Here is an 18,729-nt window from a genome sequence, read left to right on the forward strand (position 1 = left end):
GTGGGCACGTGCATATGGCAACTTAAACTACATTGTAATGGGACTTGAGTTGAAAACATACGCACATCATCTTAGTTTACTTTTCGCTTCTAAAGAAAACGTTACGAGAACATCTAGACATTCTAGAAACAATTGATACGATTTTATTTCACCCTTTTTTTCTCAAAGGACAGGTAATTATTTATTGTGAATAAAACACACATAACAGATCAACAATTAGGAATCATGGTTATCTTCTGTGACATCAGGAGATAACAACAGGCTTTTTGTGGGTTTGATGCTGCTGTCTTATTTAGAAGTTGTGAAAGACTAATATAGGCCAAAAAGGAGTATGATGTGCAGAAGCAGGGTAGGGTGTAACTAATACGGGCTCAGGTAAGCAGCTGCCATGCATCATTAATGAGAGACTCAGCCAAAGAGTTGCCTGCAAGCTCTAAAGCTTCAGATGCTGTATGTAGTTAGAAAGACTGGAATTTCCTTTTGAATTACGTTGTTACAAAGTTATATTTATAAGAATTTGAGCACTCGACGAATGCGCCAACTTCTAAGATGCCATCATAGTAAAGACCAACAATTTGGTTGCATTTCAGGGAGAAAGGCTCCACTGAAATGAACATTGTGAGGAAACTCAATTTAATGATACCTCGGAGTATATTCTTGCTTCATTTACTGTTGTCATTACAAGGTAAGAAGTTATATGAAATTTTTACCTGATTTTATTGTGTGTTAGTCTCTCTTGCAACTGATACGAACAGTTTTCCCTTACACTGGAAGGCACTTTGAAGTCACTGGAATGAATAGATACTAAATGACCCCCAGATCATCTTTTTCAAAGTTCTTGGTAATGTAGATAATTTTGGGACTTTAGTTTTTATTTGTGTCTTTTCTTCAGATGTTAAAATCATGCTTTTATTATCATAAGTAACTATACTGGAAGAAACTCTGATTCTAATTTTTTCTTTTTTTCTTTTTTCATAATTTTTTCTTTTCTAAAAGATGATTTAAAATGGTTGTCGATATAACTTAAACATTTGAAATTTTATAATAAATAAAGAGAAAAAGATTACCTAAACTTTCTTCATGCCATCAACCCAAGAATGGTGAACAGTTATTGTAAGAAGGACTTTAACATTTGGGGCTAAAAATTGATTTTCAATGATTTTTATAACAATTTTATTTATAAATTAATTCGTATAGAATATTTTCATGGAGAAAGCATTTATTTACATCCACTTATTAGTTTTTAATCCTGAAAAGAGCTGTATATTTTGAAGCTTGTAGGGGAAGTGAGAGAAATTACTGAAACATAAGACTAGAGGGGTCATGGACTCAATCTTTCAGTCCTTGTAGTGACAGAAATTCCAAGGAGAAAATGTCATAGAGTATTGAGAGCTGGAGGAGACTTTAAAGATGGACTTGTCCAACACCATCACTTTTTTTTTATGTGTTTGCTCTCTTGCTTAAACTTGGCATTTGCTAAGTGGTAGGACCAAGACTAAAATTTGGAGCTCTGACTCCAAATCTAGTGCTTCTCCCACTGTATTTATGATGTCTCTACAAATCTAGGTACACTGTTCCTTCTGTCTGGATTACCAGTTACTTTGATGACTCACAGGGGAATTTGCTGCTCAACATCCTCTAGAAAATGCAAAATAACTCCCAGCAAAACTCAGACTAAGTTTTAGAATTTAAGTTACAATGATTTGTTTAGTAACCAGAACATATGACCTCCATATATGGATAATTTGTTCCCCATTCTTATACGTGTATATTTATCTCTGGCAGGATATATTTGTGCATCATCCATCTTGACGAAAGTATCTAAGTGAGTACTTCTTGTTCTTTCTGTCCTCTAAAACATAAGTTAATGGGAATGAGCAGAGCTCAGCAGATAAATGTATCTGCTTTTGAAAAAAAATAAACTAAGTGTTTTACAAAATAAGGGCATGAGATGTAGTTCTTTAAAATATTTCCACAAATTAAAAATTCTCAGGCATTCATCTCCCTATTTATGAAGAAAAAGTTTTTCCTTTCATTTTAATTATAAGATGAGTTTTTGGTGGGGTCCAATGATGTAGATACTAAGGAGATAATACTTTCACTTCAAAGATTTATAAAGAAGTTATGTTCAATAATCCCCACTTTTATATTCTTATTATTAATATACATTGTTGATTATAATCATGCTATATCTTAGCATAGAGTAAAACAATTTTTAATGATAAAAATAAAATTGTTCTAGCACTAAATAATGAAAATCACTTTTTGAACTAAACCAATCTGCTTGATGGAAAGCAGAATTCTATTCCTCATTTGATTTTGATAAATCACAGATTGATGTGCTTATTCACACTAATGTTAATCTGTGCTTTATGACATGGAAAGGGAGAGAAGTGAATATCATGTCTGGAAAAAGTGAATGTGCTCTTGGCGAATACTTAACTCACAGGTTTTATGGTCATGTGGAGAAAATATCGTGTGTTGGTGTTACGATATTACGCTATTTTGTTTACTTCTCTATCTTCAAGTTCCTTCCTAAAATTCAGTTTACATCAGAGACCGGAGAGATTTGGGGACACTCTTGAATTTTGTAAAACGATACAGCACTGCCACCCAAATCTAACCCCTCCAAAAGGGGAGGGGGACCTTTTAAATGTTAAACCAAGAAAGACCTCTTTGATAAAGTGATGGAAATCAGGAGGAAAACATCAGCTCTCTCTTGGGAAAGGCTTGTTCAGGTTGCCTAGGGGCCTTTGACTATACAAGTTCTTTTTGTTTTCTTCCAGAAACGGGTTTAATGAAAATCGACAGAAAAGAGCTCTTTTAGCAGCACAGGTAGGTTATGCCTCAGATGGAAAGAGGCAGAGAAATAATCCATTCTGCTTCGGGACTCTGCTGTCACTTCAACAATGAGACCTTTGTGAAGGGGAAAAAATGCTAAATACAAGACAGGAAGGAGAAGAGGCAAAGTAACTTCTCTACTGCTTTTCTACAACCCTCAAATTCATGCTTAGTTCACGTTTACTTGTTCAGTAGAGTGCTTTTTTGCTATTTACCTCAGTTACCTACTGATAGGCTCACAGCATGTGTGGGAGATTGAATCTCATCTACATGCCAGAAATTTTTAATCATTTTAAAAATTAAGCACGATAGCAGGGTGATGCAATCAAACAAATACAAGTGAACAGGGGCAGAGAGAGGTCTACATGATCTGAGTTAAGTACTTGCAAAAAGGCATCAGAGGTGTCCTGATGTCCTGACAGACAGCTTTTACATTGTCTGACAAATCTCGATGACAGACACCTCTGGAGAGGTGACCTCTATTTTTGGAGGGCAGGTAGCACTGAATCTGAGGAGGCCCTTCTGCTTGGGTCCCCTTATATAAAGGATTTGGGGTAACATAATTACAATATTTGCAAACTATGATTGGAATGTTCAAATAGGTGGATTTAAAAAAATATTTCTCTATAAAAGATGGGTGGTAAAATAGAGAATCCTAACTTAAAGGTATTCATGGGAAAGTAATGTGATTTGAATATTTGTATAGCAAACGACTTATATATTCAAGGAGGCCTTTGTCAAAATCTGAATTGCAATCAGTTCTGCTAGTATTTTCTGGTAAATGCCTGAATTTTTACATGTTTTGGTGTTAATTAAAGAGAACTGAAGATGGATTTGATAGGCCATTTGTGTCAATTTAGAGGACAGAACTAATTTATTCAGAAATCTTTTTTTTTTTTTTGTAGTGAGATGGGCAAAAGATTGTCTTTGGAATGGAAACACTTTTTTCCCCCTTAAAAAGAGTGTTTTGTGTACTTAAATACTTATGCATCATGTGAAGTGGTTAAAATGATGTTTCTCTGAGAAATTTAACTACATGTTTGTCAGTTGACCATGTAAACCACAGAAAGACATCAGCATGACTCAGAAAATCAATTTTGAGAAAAAAATGCATGTTGGTGAACCTACTAGTTTCAAAAATCTGTGAAATAGACCCCAAAGTTGTCCCATGAAGTGACCTGTGGATAGGGTTATACTATTGTCCATTTAGGTATTTTTAGAATTTGTATAATTTACCCCAAAGGAGTTACCTGTGGTTAATAAGTGAGGAGCACACTTACTTGTGTTGGTTTCCCATTTAGAGAGAACCTGTTTAACATCTGAACAGGTTTTAAAAGAAGAAATGCCGAAGAAGGGCAGTGAGGTCATCATCATGCGCTGCATGAAATTTCATCCATCATAAGTCCAGTCTTGCCCAGTGATTCATAACTTCTGCTCTAGGAAGACAGAGCATCGATGGATAGATACCTGCAAGAGTAAGGATTCAGAAATATGTTGGCAATGAGATGAAGGATGAGCAAAGAAAGGGTAGACACAAACCTCTGTTTCTCTGTGCTTCCCATCCTCCTGTGGGGATGTTATCAGCAAGGAGGAAGAATGGGCTATCATCTTGTATCAGTTATGTGAACGTATGCACCCACTGCCTGGACTTCTTTTGCACTTGCCTTACGTTTCAGAAATTTTCTCCTGAAAGCAGGTGCTGAGAGACTTAGGTACAGCCAATTTATTTGGGAAGTACACAAGTAAGGGAGAGAGAAAAGTGGGACCAGGAAGGGAGAAAATCCCAGAGTGTAGAAAGGAGGGGTTTGGGGGCTCAGTCTTGGTGGTGGTCCCTTTCAGAGAGGATGAGAGAGAATCCCAAGCAGGCTTCGTGCTGCCAGCACAAACAGTGAGATCATGACCTGAGCTGAAATCAAGAGTTGGACGTTCAACTGACTGAGCCACCCAGGCTCCCCCAAAATCTTTTATAGTCATAGTTCTAAACAAAGCTGGGGAGGCAGATCATTCCCATTTGAATTATGCTTGTTTTCAGTTTCATTGTTATTTTTTGATGACATACCAGGGACCACGCTAGAGACATGAAATGAATAGCAGTGCCTATTGCCTAGATTCTAAATTCTAATGAAGGTAAGACTATAAAGAAGTCATTTCTGGCGCACCTGGGTGGCTCAGTCAGTTAAGAGTACAACTTCAGCTCAGGTCATGATCTCACAGTTCGTGAGTTCGAGCCCTGCGTCGGGCTCTGTGCTGACAGCTCAGAGCCTGGAGCCTGCTTCGGATTCTGTGTCTCCCCCTCTCTCTGCCTCTCCCCCACTCATGCTCTGTCTCTATCTCAGAAATAAATAAACATTAAAAAAATTTTAAAAACAAGTCATTTCTGTGAAACTTATTCATTGAATCTGACACCATCAATTATTTGCCATTATTTATATGACTTAAAAATAAAATGCTCTCCATTGTAAGTGTAAGATTCCATTCTGAGTTCAGGTTAGTTAAAAAGGTAAAAGCTATGTATGTGTCTTGTCTTAGCACTGGTGAAATGTAGTGTGATGCAGGGGATGTGTGGTAATTAGGATGCTTCCATAATGAGGAGGCCAGTGTGCTAAGCACTTGTAGTTTCCATGGAGTATATATACCCTAGTTAAGTGAAAAGATATGGAGAAAAAAAAGGCTTGATCTTTCTTGTCTGGTGCATTCAGTTTTTGCCTAGTAATAAAAATCGGTAACTTGTTTACAACCCTTGATCTATGCCTGGCACTGCTCTTTGTGCTTTCCTTATTCATTGCATTTAATACAATTCTACTCTTATTCCATTTTATAGATTGGGAAACTGAGGATGAGGAGGTTAAATAATTTGTTCAAGCAGCTTCTGGGTGGCTCAGTTGGTTAAGCATCTGACTTGGGCTCCGGTCATGATCTCACGGTCCTTGAGTTTGCGCCCCATGTTGGGCTCTGTGCTGACAGCTCAGAGCCTGGAGCCTGCTTCAGATTCTGTGTTTCCCTCTCTCTCTGCCCCTCCTCCACTCACACACACTCTCTCACTCTCTCAATAATAAATAAACATTAAAAAAATTTTTTTTTCAAATAATTTGTTCAAGGTTATAAGCCTGTATGAGTCAGAGTTGAAACCAGTAGACAATGTTAGCGAGCATCAGAGATAATTCACTGGAGCTGAAGTAAGAAGATTTTGGTGCCCAGGAACATTGGTGGCTATGTTAGATGCAGACAGTTGGAAACATTACGGCTGCAGAGAGAATAAAAACTTGCTGTCTTGGGGGAATCAAAGTCACAGACTATTGTAAATTTAACTTAGTGTGAAGACAGAGGCAATGGCAAAATGGGGAGATTGAGCAGTGAGGATAAAACCAGGGAAGAATGAGAACAGGAAATAATGGAATTGGAGGCATAGTGTGGCTCAAGGAGTTTAGAAAGGAGTGTTGAAGTGTGAGAAAGAGTGTGGGAGTCCTCTTTCCTGGAATGGGGCAGGTGTGGGTATTAAAAGAACAAGTCTTCACTGGAAAATGCCAAAATAAAACTGCATGTAGGAAGGAGACCAGGATCTGTTGAGGTAGGACTTTGTACCTGAAGTCACATTCCCTCTTCCCACTTTCTTCTTGTCCGTCAACCTTTCCAGTTTTTCTAACAACATCTAGTATTCAATTTGACAGTTATGTGGAAAATTTTGGGAGCATGTGTTCTTCTGGTAAACGTAGAAATGCTATTGGAAAGGACATTGCCTCAGACCATACACTAAACTATCATTGACTTTGAATAAAAACCCTTAAGAGATTAGGCCTAGTAAACCACAATTATTTGCTTATAAGCTATATTGACCTCCAAAAATCTTAAGGTTTTATCTGGGTTTCTTAAATAAATATAAATCTCTTTATTGCTAGGTGTCTATGTGTGAGGCATTATGGTGGAATTTTTACATACATCATTTTAATCTATTGTCATAACGGCACAATTAAGTAGATACCATTATTCCCATTTTACAGACAAGTAAAAGAAGACACGAAGAGGTTAAGAAACATTTTTTTTAAGAACTTAGGAAACTTGCCTATGTCTATGTAATGGCAAAATCAAGACTCTAATCCAGGTCTGTCTGATTCCGTAATTCATACTCTTAACCATTACCTTAAAGTGGCTGGGGGTCTATAAAAAGATATACTTAAATGGCCTATGAACTTCAAAGTGTCAGTTCTTTGGAGATGGAGGGTGACACGCAGTGCCAAAGCAGAAGCTTCTGTGGATGGTGTCTTCACAAATGGCTCTGCAGGTCCTCGTCTGTTGGTCCATCAGCCGCATGCATTTTCTCCAGATCGATCTGCACTTGGAAATATCAGAGAAGAGCTACTTCTGTAGGCAAAGCAGTCAGTTAATGCAAAGATTAGACTCCACTCAGGCTCTTTTCCAAAGAGGAGAGGTAGGCAGGAGAAGAACTGAGCTCAAAGAGGAGAAAGACTTATCCAAGTCAGGTAAGAGGCAAAACCAAAGCTTGAAGTCACATCCTCTAACCACAATCCGAGGAGCCCTTTCTGTCTCATCGAGATGCCTCCATAAGTCAAGGACACAGAGTCAGCACTTTATAATTGCTGTATCTGTAACTATTTCCCCAGAGTTTCTAATTTGCTTGTTTGGCTCAAATTAAATAATTTAACTATTTTGATTTCTTATTTCTTTCTCTCCAAGTTTGAAGCAACATCTCCAAGATATTTCTTCCATGAAGCTATTAATTGGGGTGAGAGCAAAATAAAAGGTTGGTGTCATGCCTACGTTTTTCTGTTTGCTTTCTTAAAAGACCCCTTTGAGAAATACATTGAATTAACTATTGCCATTTAATGCATGAAGTTATGAGCCAAGGTGGTAATAATAGTAATAGTTAAGTTCACTTTATGTAGAAATTTGAATTATTTTTGTAAATTAGCAGGGTTAAACAATTAGACGAAGCTGATAGCTATGTGATCAGGAAAGATATCACTGGGTATCAGCAAATTTCTTTGTGAGTCATTTACTTGTTCCTTGATTCCCTGACATCTTTATTCTGGCTTACCCACTTCCCATTTCCATTAAGCATAATGCTGATGATAGTTTGAAATTGAATTCCAACTTTTCCTTTTATTTAAAATAGCAACTATTCCTGGCTAGTTTTGGCTAGCCAGGAGAATAAACAGGGTTGTAAATAAATTTCTGAAGGAGATACATTTGTTTGTCTAGATATTTATTTATTTATTTATTTATTTATTTATTTATTTATTTGATATTTATTTATTGTAAAAATGTTAAGATTGTGTTCTAAGATAAAATTTATAGGGAAAAAACTGCATTTAAATTTGTGAAAACACGACTTTACCTTGATCAGTGGATCAATCAAAATCAAATGGAAACAGCTCATTTTCCCTCAGTTAAGAGTTGGAGAGAGAATTGTAGGTCTTTAAATGTAAAAAGACTTTAAATTGATGGATCTTAAAAGTAGAATAATAATAGGATTTTCTTATTCTTGACTTTGTCAGAATGGTGGTTAATTCATCACAGTTTGTTAACTGCCTTCCATGACCTTAACATATTCCTGAAAGGCTCAATCTTTAGTACTTCTTTATGGTGACTCAGAGATGTCTTCTCGTTCTCTTGATGTGTTACTTAAATTCTTCCTGCTTGAAATTTGCCAATTACTCCTTGTCCTCTCTCCTTTTTAGAGGAAAAATTTTCACTGTGATTCATTTGCATTTTAAAAACATACTCAGTAGCTCATAGTTTCTTGCTTCCTCTTTTCAGCATAATCCTTTCGGGCAATTTTTCTTTCCATGAAAAAGAGTATTTTTGGTGAAGGCCGGCCATGACTTTGGTTTATACCCATTAAAGTTAAGTATGAGTCAGGAAGAATGTATTATTTGTAATGGATCCTGAAGATTAATTAATACACACACTTTGGATGAAATATTTAATTCTTCTCTTCAAAAATGGGAGCTTCCATTTGAGTTTTTTAATGCTTCACCTGATCCCTCAAGCTAATGATGGACGCTATTCTTTAATACACTTGCTCCTGGAGACGGAGACCATTGGACGTGCAGCCAGGGCCAAACTCCGTCAACAGAATCATCTGCAGTTTGTGCATTTCTGGTTCTCATCATCTGGGACAGGGATTCCTTACATGGGAACTTGACCTTTCAATTGCTTGAAGGAAGCTAACCTTTGCTCTCAGGGTGGTTTGAGATGTGAAATCCTGTCTTTCTTGTTTCACAGCACACATAATGAAATGAACTAGATAGAGACTTGACAGGCTTAATTCTTTAGCTCATCAAGGCAAGAGGCCCAGGGTTCTGTTTGAATTAATAATGGTTACAGTTAGTCCAAGCTAAATCTTGACATTTTATGTTTATAAGAACTGAGGCACGCCAGAAGATAACTTATTTTTTTTGCCTGTCAGGTTCTTGTCCTCATGAATGTCTTAATGGAGCTTTCTGTTCTAAGACTGGTACATGTGACTGTCAAATATTTCAGGCACTTGGGACACGGTGCCAGATTGGTAAGTTTCAGGGATGCTTGAGGGAATTACAAGTCGAGGGGAACTTTAAGGTTAATTTGCTATGTAAGTGTTCAGCCACTGGGGATTGGGACAATCATATTACATACTAACTAGAGTGTCCATAATTCATTCCTATAATTTAGAAACAATGTAAAAGAAAATAGGTATGTCCACTTTCCTTTCTCACTGATCTCTACAACTTCCTCCAGCCTTTTTTCCACTTTACATTATATTAATCCATTAAACTATGTTCTTATTCATTTCTCTGTTGCTTTATAAATCAGATTTGTTATTTGGAGCCCTCATTCTTTTTGACTTTGAATTAACTGGACATTCTGTACATAAAATAGAAACAATTTTGAGAGCTCTTCAAAGGCAGAGGGTTTTTAAAAAATATTTTTATCCACAGTGTCTAGGATAAGGTCCGACATCAACAATGATAGATATTAATTTGTTTAATGAGTATTTATGGAATATCTATTAAATCCCAGGCCTGGCACTGGGGATACAATAGTGAGCAATATAGACATGTTTCTGCCCTCCTGGAGGTTACAGTCTAGAGGAAGGGACTGATGCACAATGGATACACATTAATTATACTTGTACCACATGCTATAAAAGAAAGTATAAGATTCTATGAAAATATGCAACAGAGGCAAGGCATACTGTCAGAGAAGTCTGAATAATGAATCACTCTGTTATTTTCCTGTAAAGGCCAAAGTTGGTCAAGGCTAATAAATTTAGGTAAAATTACAAAGAAAAGGCACAATGATTATGCCTTATCTCTATGTTCCCTATAGCATGTGTTAAAATGTTATACACCGAGTGCTCTGTAAAGGTCATTGACTTCCATATTATTCTAGAGGGAAGGGTCTAGAAAATCAAAATAGAATAGAGGATTATCCACAAGGGGACAAAGGGAGGTAGACATGAGGACAGTGAAGATGAAGTTGTACAATTCAAGATGATAGTTGCTTAAAATTTGACCAGTCTGAGGTCATGAATTCCTAAGTTCCAGCATACTTTGGATGACTAATGCTCCCCATCCCTAGGTCTCAGACATATAAACATGATTTTTCTTTTGCCAGTGGTTATTTTTCTCTGTGGACAGTATTAAGATATATTTTTTTTAAAAATTGCAGAGTCTGGAATACTCTAATGCTGTTCATGCAAATTTTTAGGGCACTCAATGGGGACATTAATTTCTTTTCTGAGGCATTATATTTGTTTTATCACTGTTACCTTCTTTTACTGTATCATTTTCCCTACTCTTCTCTTCTTCCAGAGTCTTGCTTTAAAAGCAAAAGTTAAGGAACTTTCTAACATAAATCCTTTCTTCAAAACAGCTTGGAGACCATGTTTTCCTTCAGGAGAGTTTAACAGTTTTGCGAGCAACTCATAATTTTATGTTAGTTATTTCTTTCTGTGATACTGACTGCCAAAGGGAAATATTTATTTTACTGAAAATTAGAATCACCTACCATAACTGAATCCTGCCAGAAACAGGGTGTAATTTATTTTATTCTACTAAATATGATCCTATTTCTTTTCAGTGCCAAATATGGGCAATGGCAGAGATGGGATTTGCAAAACCTGGGGACAGTACCACTTTGAAACCTTTGATGGCATTTACTATTATTTCCCAGGAAACTGTTCTTACATCTTTGCAAAGGACTGTGGTAATTTGGAGCCTCGGTACACTGTATGGGTAGGTGATCCTAGGACATAATTAACTTAAAGATTTTTTTTCTGGCAAGTCTGTATTTTTAAAGTACAGGACAAATGATGGAAAATGTATAATAATCATAGCATGCATACTTAGGGCTCTGACTGGAGAAGGAGAGGGATTGGTTCTTACTGGAATGGACTAAATATGTAGCTAAATTGGGTATATTCTATTGAGATGGAGCCTTGGACTGGGAGAAGAAGGGTTTGGATCCAGGTGGGAGAGAATTGCAGGCAATGCAGAATGTCTGTATCACAGATGTCAAATTATATCAACTCCAGTTAATGTCCTTATTCTTCAGATTTGATGTGAATGTTTTGAAGAGGGAGTGGGTTTGGGCACCAACCAAATTGCTCATACACATTTCCTTCCTGACACTTCCAGTGTGAGGTACACCTGGATTAATGTTTCTCAAAGGTGCCCTTTGGTATGAGCCCGAGATGGGCATTCAGGAAACAGAGCACATAAGCACGGGCTCGAGGCATGGAGGCAGGCAGCTAATTACTAGGTAGATTCATACTACAGGATTGAGCTCAGAGAGTTAGTGCTTAGTTGAAGAACTCTTGATTCAGAAAAATTCTATTTTTTATAACTTTGTTTATTTATTTTGAAAGAAAGAGAGAGAGTGAGAGAGAGAGATAGCACAAGTGGAAGAGGAGCAGAGAGAGAGAGGGAAAGAGAGAATCCCAAGCAGGCTCCACGTTCCGTGCTGAGCTTGATGCGAGGCTTGATCTCACGACCGTGAGATCAAGACCTGAGCCCAAATCAAGAGTCAGATGCTTAAATGACTGAACCCCCCAAGTGCTCTGATTTGGAAGAATTCTTAAGAGAAATTCAAGCACAGGGGCACCTGGGGGGCTCAGTCAGTTAAGCATCTGACTTTGGCTCAGGTCATAATCTCATGGTTTGTGAGTTCAAGCCCCAAGTCAGGTTCTGTGCTGACAGTTCAGAGCCTGGAGCCTGCTTTATATTCTGTGTTTCCCTCTGTCTTTGCCCCTCCCCTGCATGTGCACACTCTCTCTTTCCCAAAAATAAATAAAAGTTAAAAAAAAATACAAGCTGCAGAGGGGTTTTAGTTGAACCAATAAAGTCAGGGACCTCTTTCCCTGCCTCACCATCTTCCCCTGTATTTCCAGCTATCTCAAAACACAGTCAGGAAACTGCTGTGCTATCCTGTTCAAAAGCTAAAACTCTTCATAGGCATTATTTGTTTCAATTCCTGCTTCCCTTTTCCCTTCTAACTTACATTAGAGTTGCCAAAATTCTCCTCCTCTCCTAGGTGATGCAAATATTAAAAAGTAGGCCCTGAAGCTTTTTAAGAACAACAAATCCTTGTGACCCAGAAAGGAAATGAAGTCTATTGAAAGTTAACTTACCGGGCTTAAAGATAAAAAATTCCCATGTCTCCTTAGATAGGGAAGTTAGTGGCATGCATCTTCGGTATTTACAGGGCTCCTATTTTCAGTCACTTATTGTCTGTTACTCCTCCACTCTTTCTCTGGGTTTATCACTTAAACACCTTCTGACTCCCTCATTGAAATGTTCTTGTCCAGGGTCTCACTCCTTTGAAGAATAAAGTGTCAACTAGATACTCTGTCCTTTGTTAATAACACACAGTGCTAAACTGTGCTCCCAGACTTAATATTGTTTCTACTTGGCTCTGTCTTGGATGGTGGAAAATTTTCAAGTCAACAAATCCATTTGCTTTAAATGTCATCTTTCCCCTGATTATAGAAGTAGTTCATTTCTCTTGTAGAGAACTTGAAAATTTCAGAGAAGTCTAAAAAAATAGAAATATCAGTAAGAGTTACCATTGCTAATGGGTTCATACATTTTCTTCTACACTTTTGTCTGTGACTTTTAAACACATTTATAATCTTGAAATCATACTATGTATAATTTTCTGTCCTAGATTTTCACCTGATATTATGTGAAGAACTTTCTTCCACGTCAAGTATTCTTAAAACCCAATTTTTTTTAGCTGTATTTGTTTCAATTTGTGGAATACTCAAATTATTTACTTATGCCCTGTTTTAGAAATTTAGGTTTTCAAAATTTTTTTCAGTATTTTAATAGATAAATTGATAAACATCTTTATGCATATATCCTTTTTCATATTCCCAATCCTTTTCTTTTTCTTTTTAAATTTAATTTTACTTTTATAAAAATAATACATGTATACAGTCTAAAAAATTCATCTAAGGCAGTGAAGCAAAACTGTAGCCCCTGTTTGCCTTCATTCCCAACCCTACCTAAAATCTGGCTCCCCAAAGGCAATTTCTCTAGCTCTTTAAGCTGTTTCTTCAGGCTTTTATCTTACATGCCAAAATATGCTATTATTTCTTTATCTTTCAAGTTAGGCTTTACTCATTCATTTCTTTTTTTTTTTTTTTATTTTTAAAAAAATTTTTTTTTCAACGTTTATTTATTTTTGGGACAGAGAGAGACAGAGCATGAACGGGGGAGGGGCAGAGAGAGAGGGAGACACAGAATTGGAAACAGGCTCCAGGCTCTGAGCCATCAGCCCAGAGTCTGACGCGGGGCTCGAACTCACGGACCGCAAGATCGTGACCTGGCTGAAGTCGGACGCTTAACCGACTGCGCCACCCAGGCGCCCCACTCATTCATTTCTGACTATGGAAGATGGAATCATCTTTGTTACATCACCCTTCCTGCCCCTAATGCACACACACACACACACACACACACGCACGCACACACACACTCACACACACACACACACACACACACACACACACACACTTTCCTTCCCTCCTCTTAATGGGGTTATATCACCATCTTAGGTTAAATGATATGTGGTTTTTACATTATTGTCATTTACATATTATACCTTTATGAATTCATATAAATATTGTTTAGACTTGAGCCCAATAAGTTATTATTTAATTTCTATTCTTTGTACATTTGTATAGAGTTAGCATTTACCCCATTTTTTGTTTGCTACATTTTCTATGTTCCAATCAATAATGTTTTTTTAAGTTGATTTATTTATTTTGAGAGATAGGATGTGAGCAGGAAAGGGGCAGAGAGAAAGGGAGAGAGGGAGGATCCCAAGCTGGCTCTGCACTGTCTTTGCAGAGTCCAACATGGGGCTCAAACTCATGAACTATTAGATCATGACCCAAGCTGAAACCAAGAGTAGAACGTTTAATTGACTGAGCCACCCAGGTGCCCCCTAATTTTTTTTTAATTTCAAATTCTCTATCTCCATAAATTTCTTCTCAGTGTGGTCAGATTTTTATACTTTGCTTTTTGAATGTTTGAAATTAACATTGGAATGGGGCAAGAGATTCTAACATTCCTCTCCTTCCTTTTCTTCTCTTTGCTTTTCTTTTCTTTCTTGTTTTCTTTTCTTCCTTGTTTTTTTCTTTCCTCCTTTTTTCCTTCCTTCCTTCCTTCCTTCCTTCCATCCTCACTCCCTCTTTCCCTTCCTCCTCTCTTTCTTTCTTTCTTTCTTTCTTTCTTTCTTTCTTTCTTTCTCTTTCTCTTTCTTTTTTTTCTTTCTTTCTTTCTTCCTTTCTTCCTTTCTTCCTTTCTTCCTTTCTTCCTTTCCTCATAAACTAATTTTCCCATCAAGGTTTGGGAAATAATATTTGTCTTCCCTAAAATATTATTTTATTTTTAGAGCAATTTTATTTTTACAGAGGTTATAGTCACTTTTTTGCAATCTGTAAGTGTTGCATTGTCTACAGCTCCATTTCATGATTCTTTAACATGACATGGACATGTAAAATACAAATGTGTGTTTTTGTGGTGCTCTACTGTCCTCTTCCTAGACCTAATTTTATTCCAGTACATACCATGTATCTTTAGAATATTGACACTCAACATGTAAAGAGTCAGATCATTTAAAAAATATGCTGAATTAATGTGTACTCTATGGAGTTAATTTTGCTGCCCAATTTCTGTGGTAAATCTTTCTCTTGGAAATCCTAAATGTAGTTGTAATTTTGTGAAGTGTCATAGGACTAATGGTGCTGTAGAACTGTAGACAGGCATTGTGGCTTTGGTGACTCGAATGAAGGCCTACATATCTGTTGCTGGTTCTTATGCTTTCTTTTCTTTTTTTTTTTTTTTTCTCTTTTAAGGTTCATAATAGCCCTAAGTGCCATGGTTCAGTGTATTACTGTTATCGGTCAATCAGCTTGTTCTTTTCAGACCAAGAGGAAATTCGAATTTATGGGCATGAAATAAAAAAGAATGGAATCAGGTAAGATGTGATAAATGATATAATAAAAATAACACCATGAATTAATAGAATTTCCAAACATCTCATGCTTGAAAGTGAATTATGGAGAGTAGGAAGAGAGAATTTCTTTCTTTTTTATGTTTATTTACTTATGTATTTGTTTTTTAATTAATTAATTTTTAATTTACATCCAAGTTGGTTAGCATATAGTGCAATATGGTTTCAGGAGTAGATTCCAGTGATTCATCCCCTATGTATAACACCCAGTGCTCATCCCAACAAGTGTCTTCCTTAATGCCCCTTGGACATTTGGCTCACCCCCCCTCCACAGCCCTTCCAGCAACCCTCAGTTTGTTCTCTGTATTTAGGAGTCTCTTATGCTTTGCCCTCCCCCCGTTTTTATATTATTTTTGCTTCCCTTCCCTTATGTTCATTTGTTTTGTATCTTAAATTCCACATATGAGTGAAGTCATATGATATTTGTCTTTTTCTGACTGACTTACTTTGCTTAGCATACATAATACCCTCTAGTTCCATCCATATTATTGCAAATGGCAAGATTTCATTCTTTTTGACTGCTGAGTAATACTCCATTGTGTATATATATCTATATCTATCTATATATAGGTATATATATATATATATATATATATATATATATATATATATATACCACATCTTCTTTATCCATTCATCTGTCAATGGGCATTTGGGCTCTTTCCATACTTTGGCTATTGTCGATTGTTGCTATAAACATTGGGGTACATGTGCCCCTTCAAAACATCACACCTGTATCCTTTAGATATATACCCATCAGTTGCTGGATCATACGGTAGTTCTATTTTTAACTTTTTGAGGAAACTCCATGCTATTTTCCAGAGTGACTGCACCAGTTTGCATTCCCACCAGCATTGCAAAAGAGATGAGAGGATTTCTTTCAAACAACAACCTTAAAGTTATAACCTACAGATATTAAGACTTCAGCAAGTGCCGAGGCCAGTCATGTGACCAGGAATCCAACCAGTTTAACCTCCTTAATGTTTGTGCAGGATACACTTATGTTTGGTTAGATAGAAATGAGATTATCACACCCTTTTTCTAAGAAAGATTCAGGAGAAATCTTCATAGTTCAACTCTTATTTTTGTTCTCTTTCTTAAATCTTTTTCTTTCTTTCTTTTTTTCTTTTTTCTTTCTCTTTCTTTCTTCTTTCTTTCTTTCTTTCTTTCTTTCTTTCTTTCTTAGCAGTAACTTAAAATAAAACTAAACCTTTGGAAGTCTTTTCCAAATTTGTATGAATGAGGTTTGGATATTAATTGAGACTTTCCATTAGTGTTCTGACAATGATTCAGAGCCAATAAATAACTAGTCTTCTTGGGTAAATCAGAGAGACTCCCAGTTTCGCCTTCCTAGCTGACAAGAAGATCTGAGAGTTTGGGTGAAGGAGCGTTTATTAGTTCGAAGAGAGGCTTTATACTTAATGTAGGAATGCTGTGGAATAGTCTACCTTCCAATCTAAATAATTGTAGAAATACTCAATTTAAAATATTCCTTGGCTGAGTTATGACAGAAAATGTAAATTGTGGGATGGAACAATTCTGTCTGTCATTTAGAATTCATTAGCAAGTGTTTGAACCCTAGGGATTCTTTCCAGCACAATGACCTTACCACCCTATGTACTTTGTTCTCAGTTTAGATTCCTCAAGAGGCAGCAGGTGATAGCATAAAGGGTTTTGGATGAAGCAGCAGGCAGCAGGCACTGGCCTTGGCTTTGTCACAGTCAGGTGACCCCAAGCAGTCTCTCACCTCTCTCAGGCTTATTTTCTTGATCATTTGGGTTCTGTACTTCTCATTTTCTTAGAAAAGAAGGCTTAGCCATTTGAATGGGAATATAATGTAATTGCATATGTATTTCTTGGAGCTGAATTTAAATAATTATTTAGGATTCCTTATATGGGATTTGGGGTAACATAATGGACCCTTTAAAAAATTATTGTTTTGTAAAACAAAAGCGCCATTCAAGTAGATTTTTGGGAATACTAACTCTTTGTTAAATCTCAAGAAAATATTTCTTTGAGGATTTTCATTTGTATGAGAGATTGCATTTATATGATTTGTATGATGGGAAGAGGATGATTTTCTTATTATTCGACTAAGTTGCTTATAATAATGCTGCATCTGGCCTAGGGCCTAATTCAAAGCAGTTGTTAGGGAAATATTTGTCAAAATCAAATCAAATCAACCCTGTAAGGCTCTGGACTTTGGTTCTTTCACCTGTGAAATGAAGGGTGTTGGTACATGTAAACCCATGAATAATTTTCAGCATTATTTTGTACATTCATTTTCGTTTGCATTGTGAATGTTTCCTGACTAGGTTGCGCGGAGTTTTTCTTAATTTTATGGGAGATTATCTAATTTTTACTATTATTCTCCATCTCTAGTGGCATTCTTTTATGTTATAGACAGCTGGGTAATTACAGTTAAGAATCTTTTATTTTTAAAAATTGTATATTTCATCAAAGTTTCTGTGAAAGAATCAAATGACAAATGATCAAACCAAAAAATACTCACAACCGAGCCACTCTATCTCCATACATTTAACATCCTATAGCTATGAAATACTTTTATAAAACATGATTCACTTTTTTCAAGTATAGCTTTTATAAACTTGCAAACTTAAACAATATTATTCATACTGACTTTTACTGTGAATTTAATATGAATTTCTCATGCTTGTAATTTATATTTTTTTAATGTTTACTTATCTTTGAGAGAAAGAGAGACAGAGCATGAATGGGGGAGGGAGAGAGGGAGACACAGAATCCAGAGCAGGCTCCAGGCTCTGACCTGTCAGCACAGAGATGGATGCAGGGCTCGAACTCACCAACTGTGACATTATGACCTGAGCCGAAGTCAGAGGCTTAACCAATTGAGCCACCCAGGCGCCCCTCATTCTTATAATTTTTAATAAGAATAGATTAGGGTTGTAGTTAACTAGAGTCTTATTTATTACCCAATGTAAAGTTTAGTTATTTTCCTATTCTTATAACTAATTCTCCATAAAAAAAAAAACTATTTGCAAACAGCTCTGTACAAGTGGTTGCAGATATTTTGAATGGTCTCTTTAGGGACTGTCACTTTGTTAGCCAGTAGGTTTGGTTTTACGGTTTTTGTTCAATGGGACTTGCTCTTTCTGGGAAGGAACTCTCACCAGTTTGAAGCCTTTGAGAGAAATGTGTGGATATACCTACTAACCTCCTTCCTCACTCATATTACAGGTTATAAGTCTCAACTAGCATGACTATTTTAGTAAAAATGACTTTTTCCTTCCCTTCTTTTTTGAGAGAGAGAGAGTGCAAGTAGGGAGAAGAGCAGGGTTGGGGGGGAGAGAGCGAGAGAGAGAGCGAGAGTGAGAGAGAGAGAGAGAG

At 36.6% G+C, this 18,729-nt stretch overlaps 1 protein-coding gene across 1 annotated transcript in view; it reads left to right on the top strand.

Moving 5' to 3' along the window:
• The first annotated feature begins 609 nt into the window (after positions 1 to 609).
• Positions 610 to 18,729, top strand: part of OTOGL (otogelin like) — a 140,583-nt gene continuing 122,463 nt past the window's right edge. The window contains 7 exon segments of the mRNA XM_047066966.1: positions 610 to 685; positions 1,786 to 1,825; positions 2,787 to 2,835; positions 7,534 to 7,600; positions 9,269 to 9,367; positions 10,921 to 11,075; positions 15,203 to 15,324. Coding sequence (XP_046922922.1) covers positions 610 to 685; positions 1,786 to 1,825; positions 2,787 to 2,835; positions 7,534 to 7,600; positions 9,269 to 9,367; positions 10,921 to 11,075; positions 15,203 to 15,324 — 608 coding nt within the window.

Source organism: Lynx rufus, unplaced genomic scaffold (assembly GCF_022079265.1).
Source record: "Lynx rufus isolate CCGP_SWC_20201006 ecotype Redwood Valley unplaced genomic scaffold, mLynRuf1.p SCAF_7, whole genome shotgun sequence".
Taxonomy (NCBI): domain Eukaryota; kingdom Metazoa; phylum Chordata; class Mammalia; order Carnivora; family Felidae; genus Lynx; species Lynx rufus.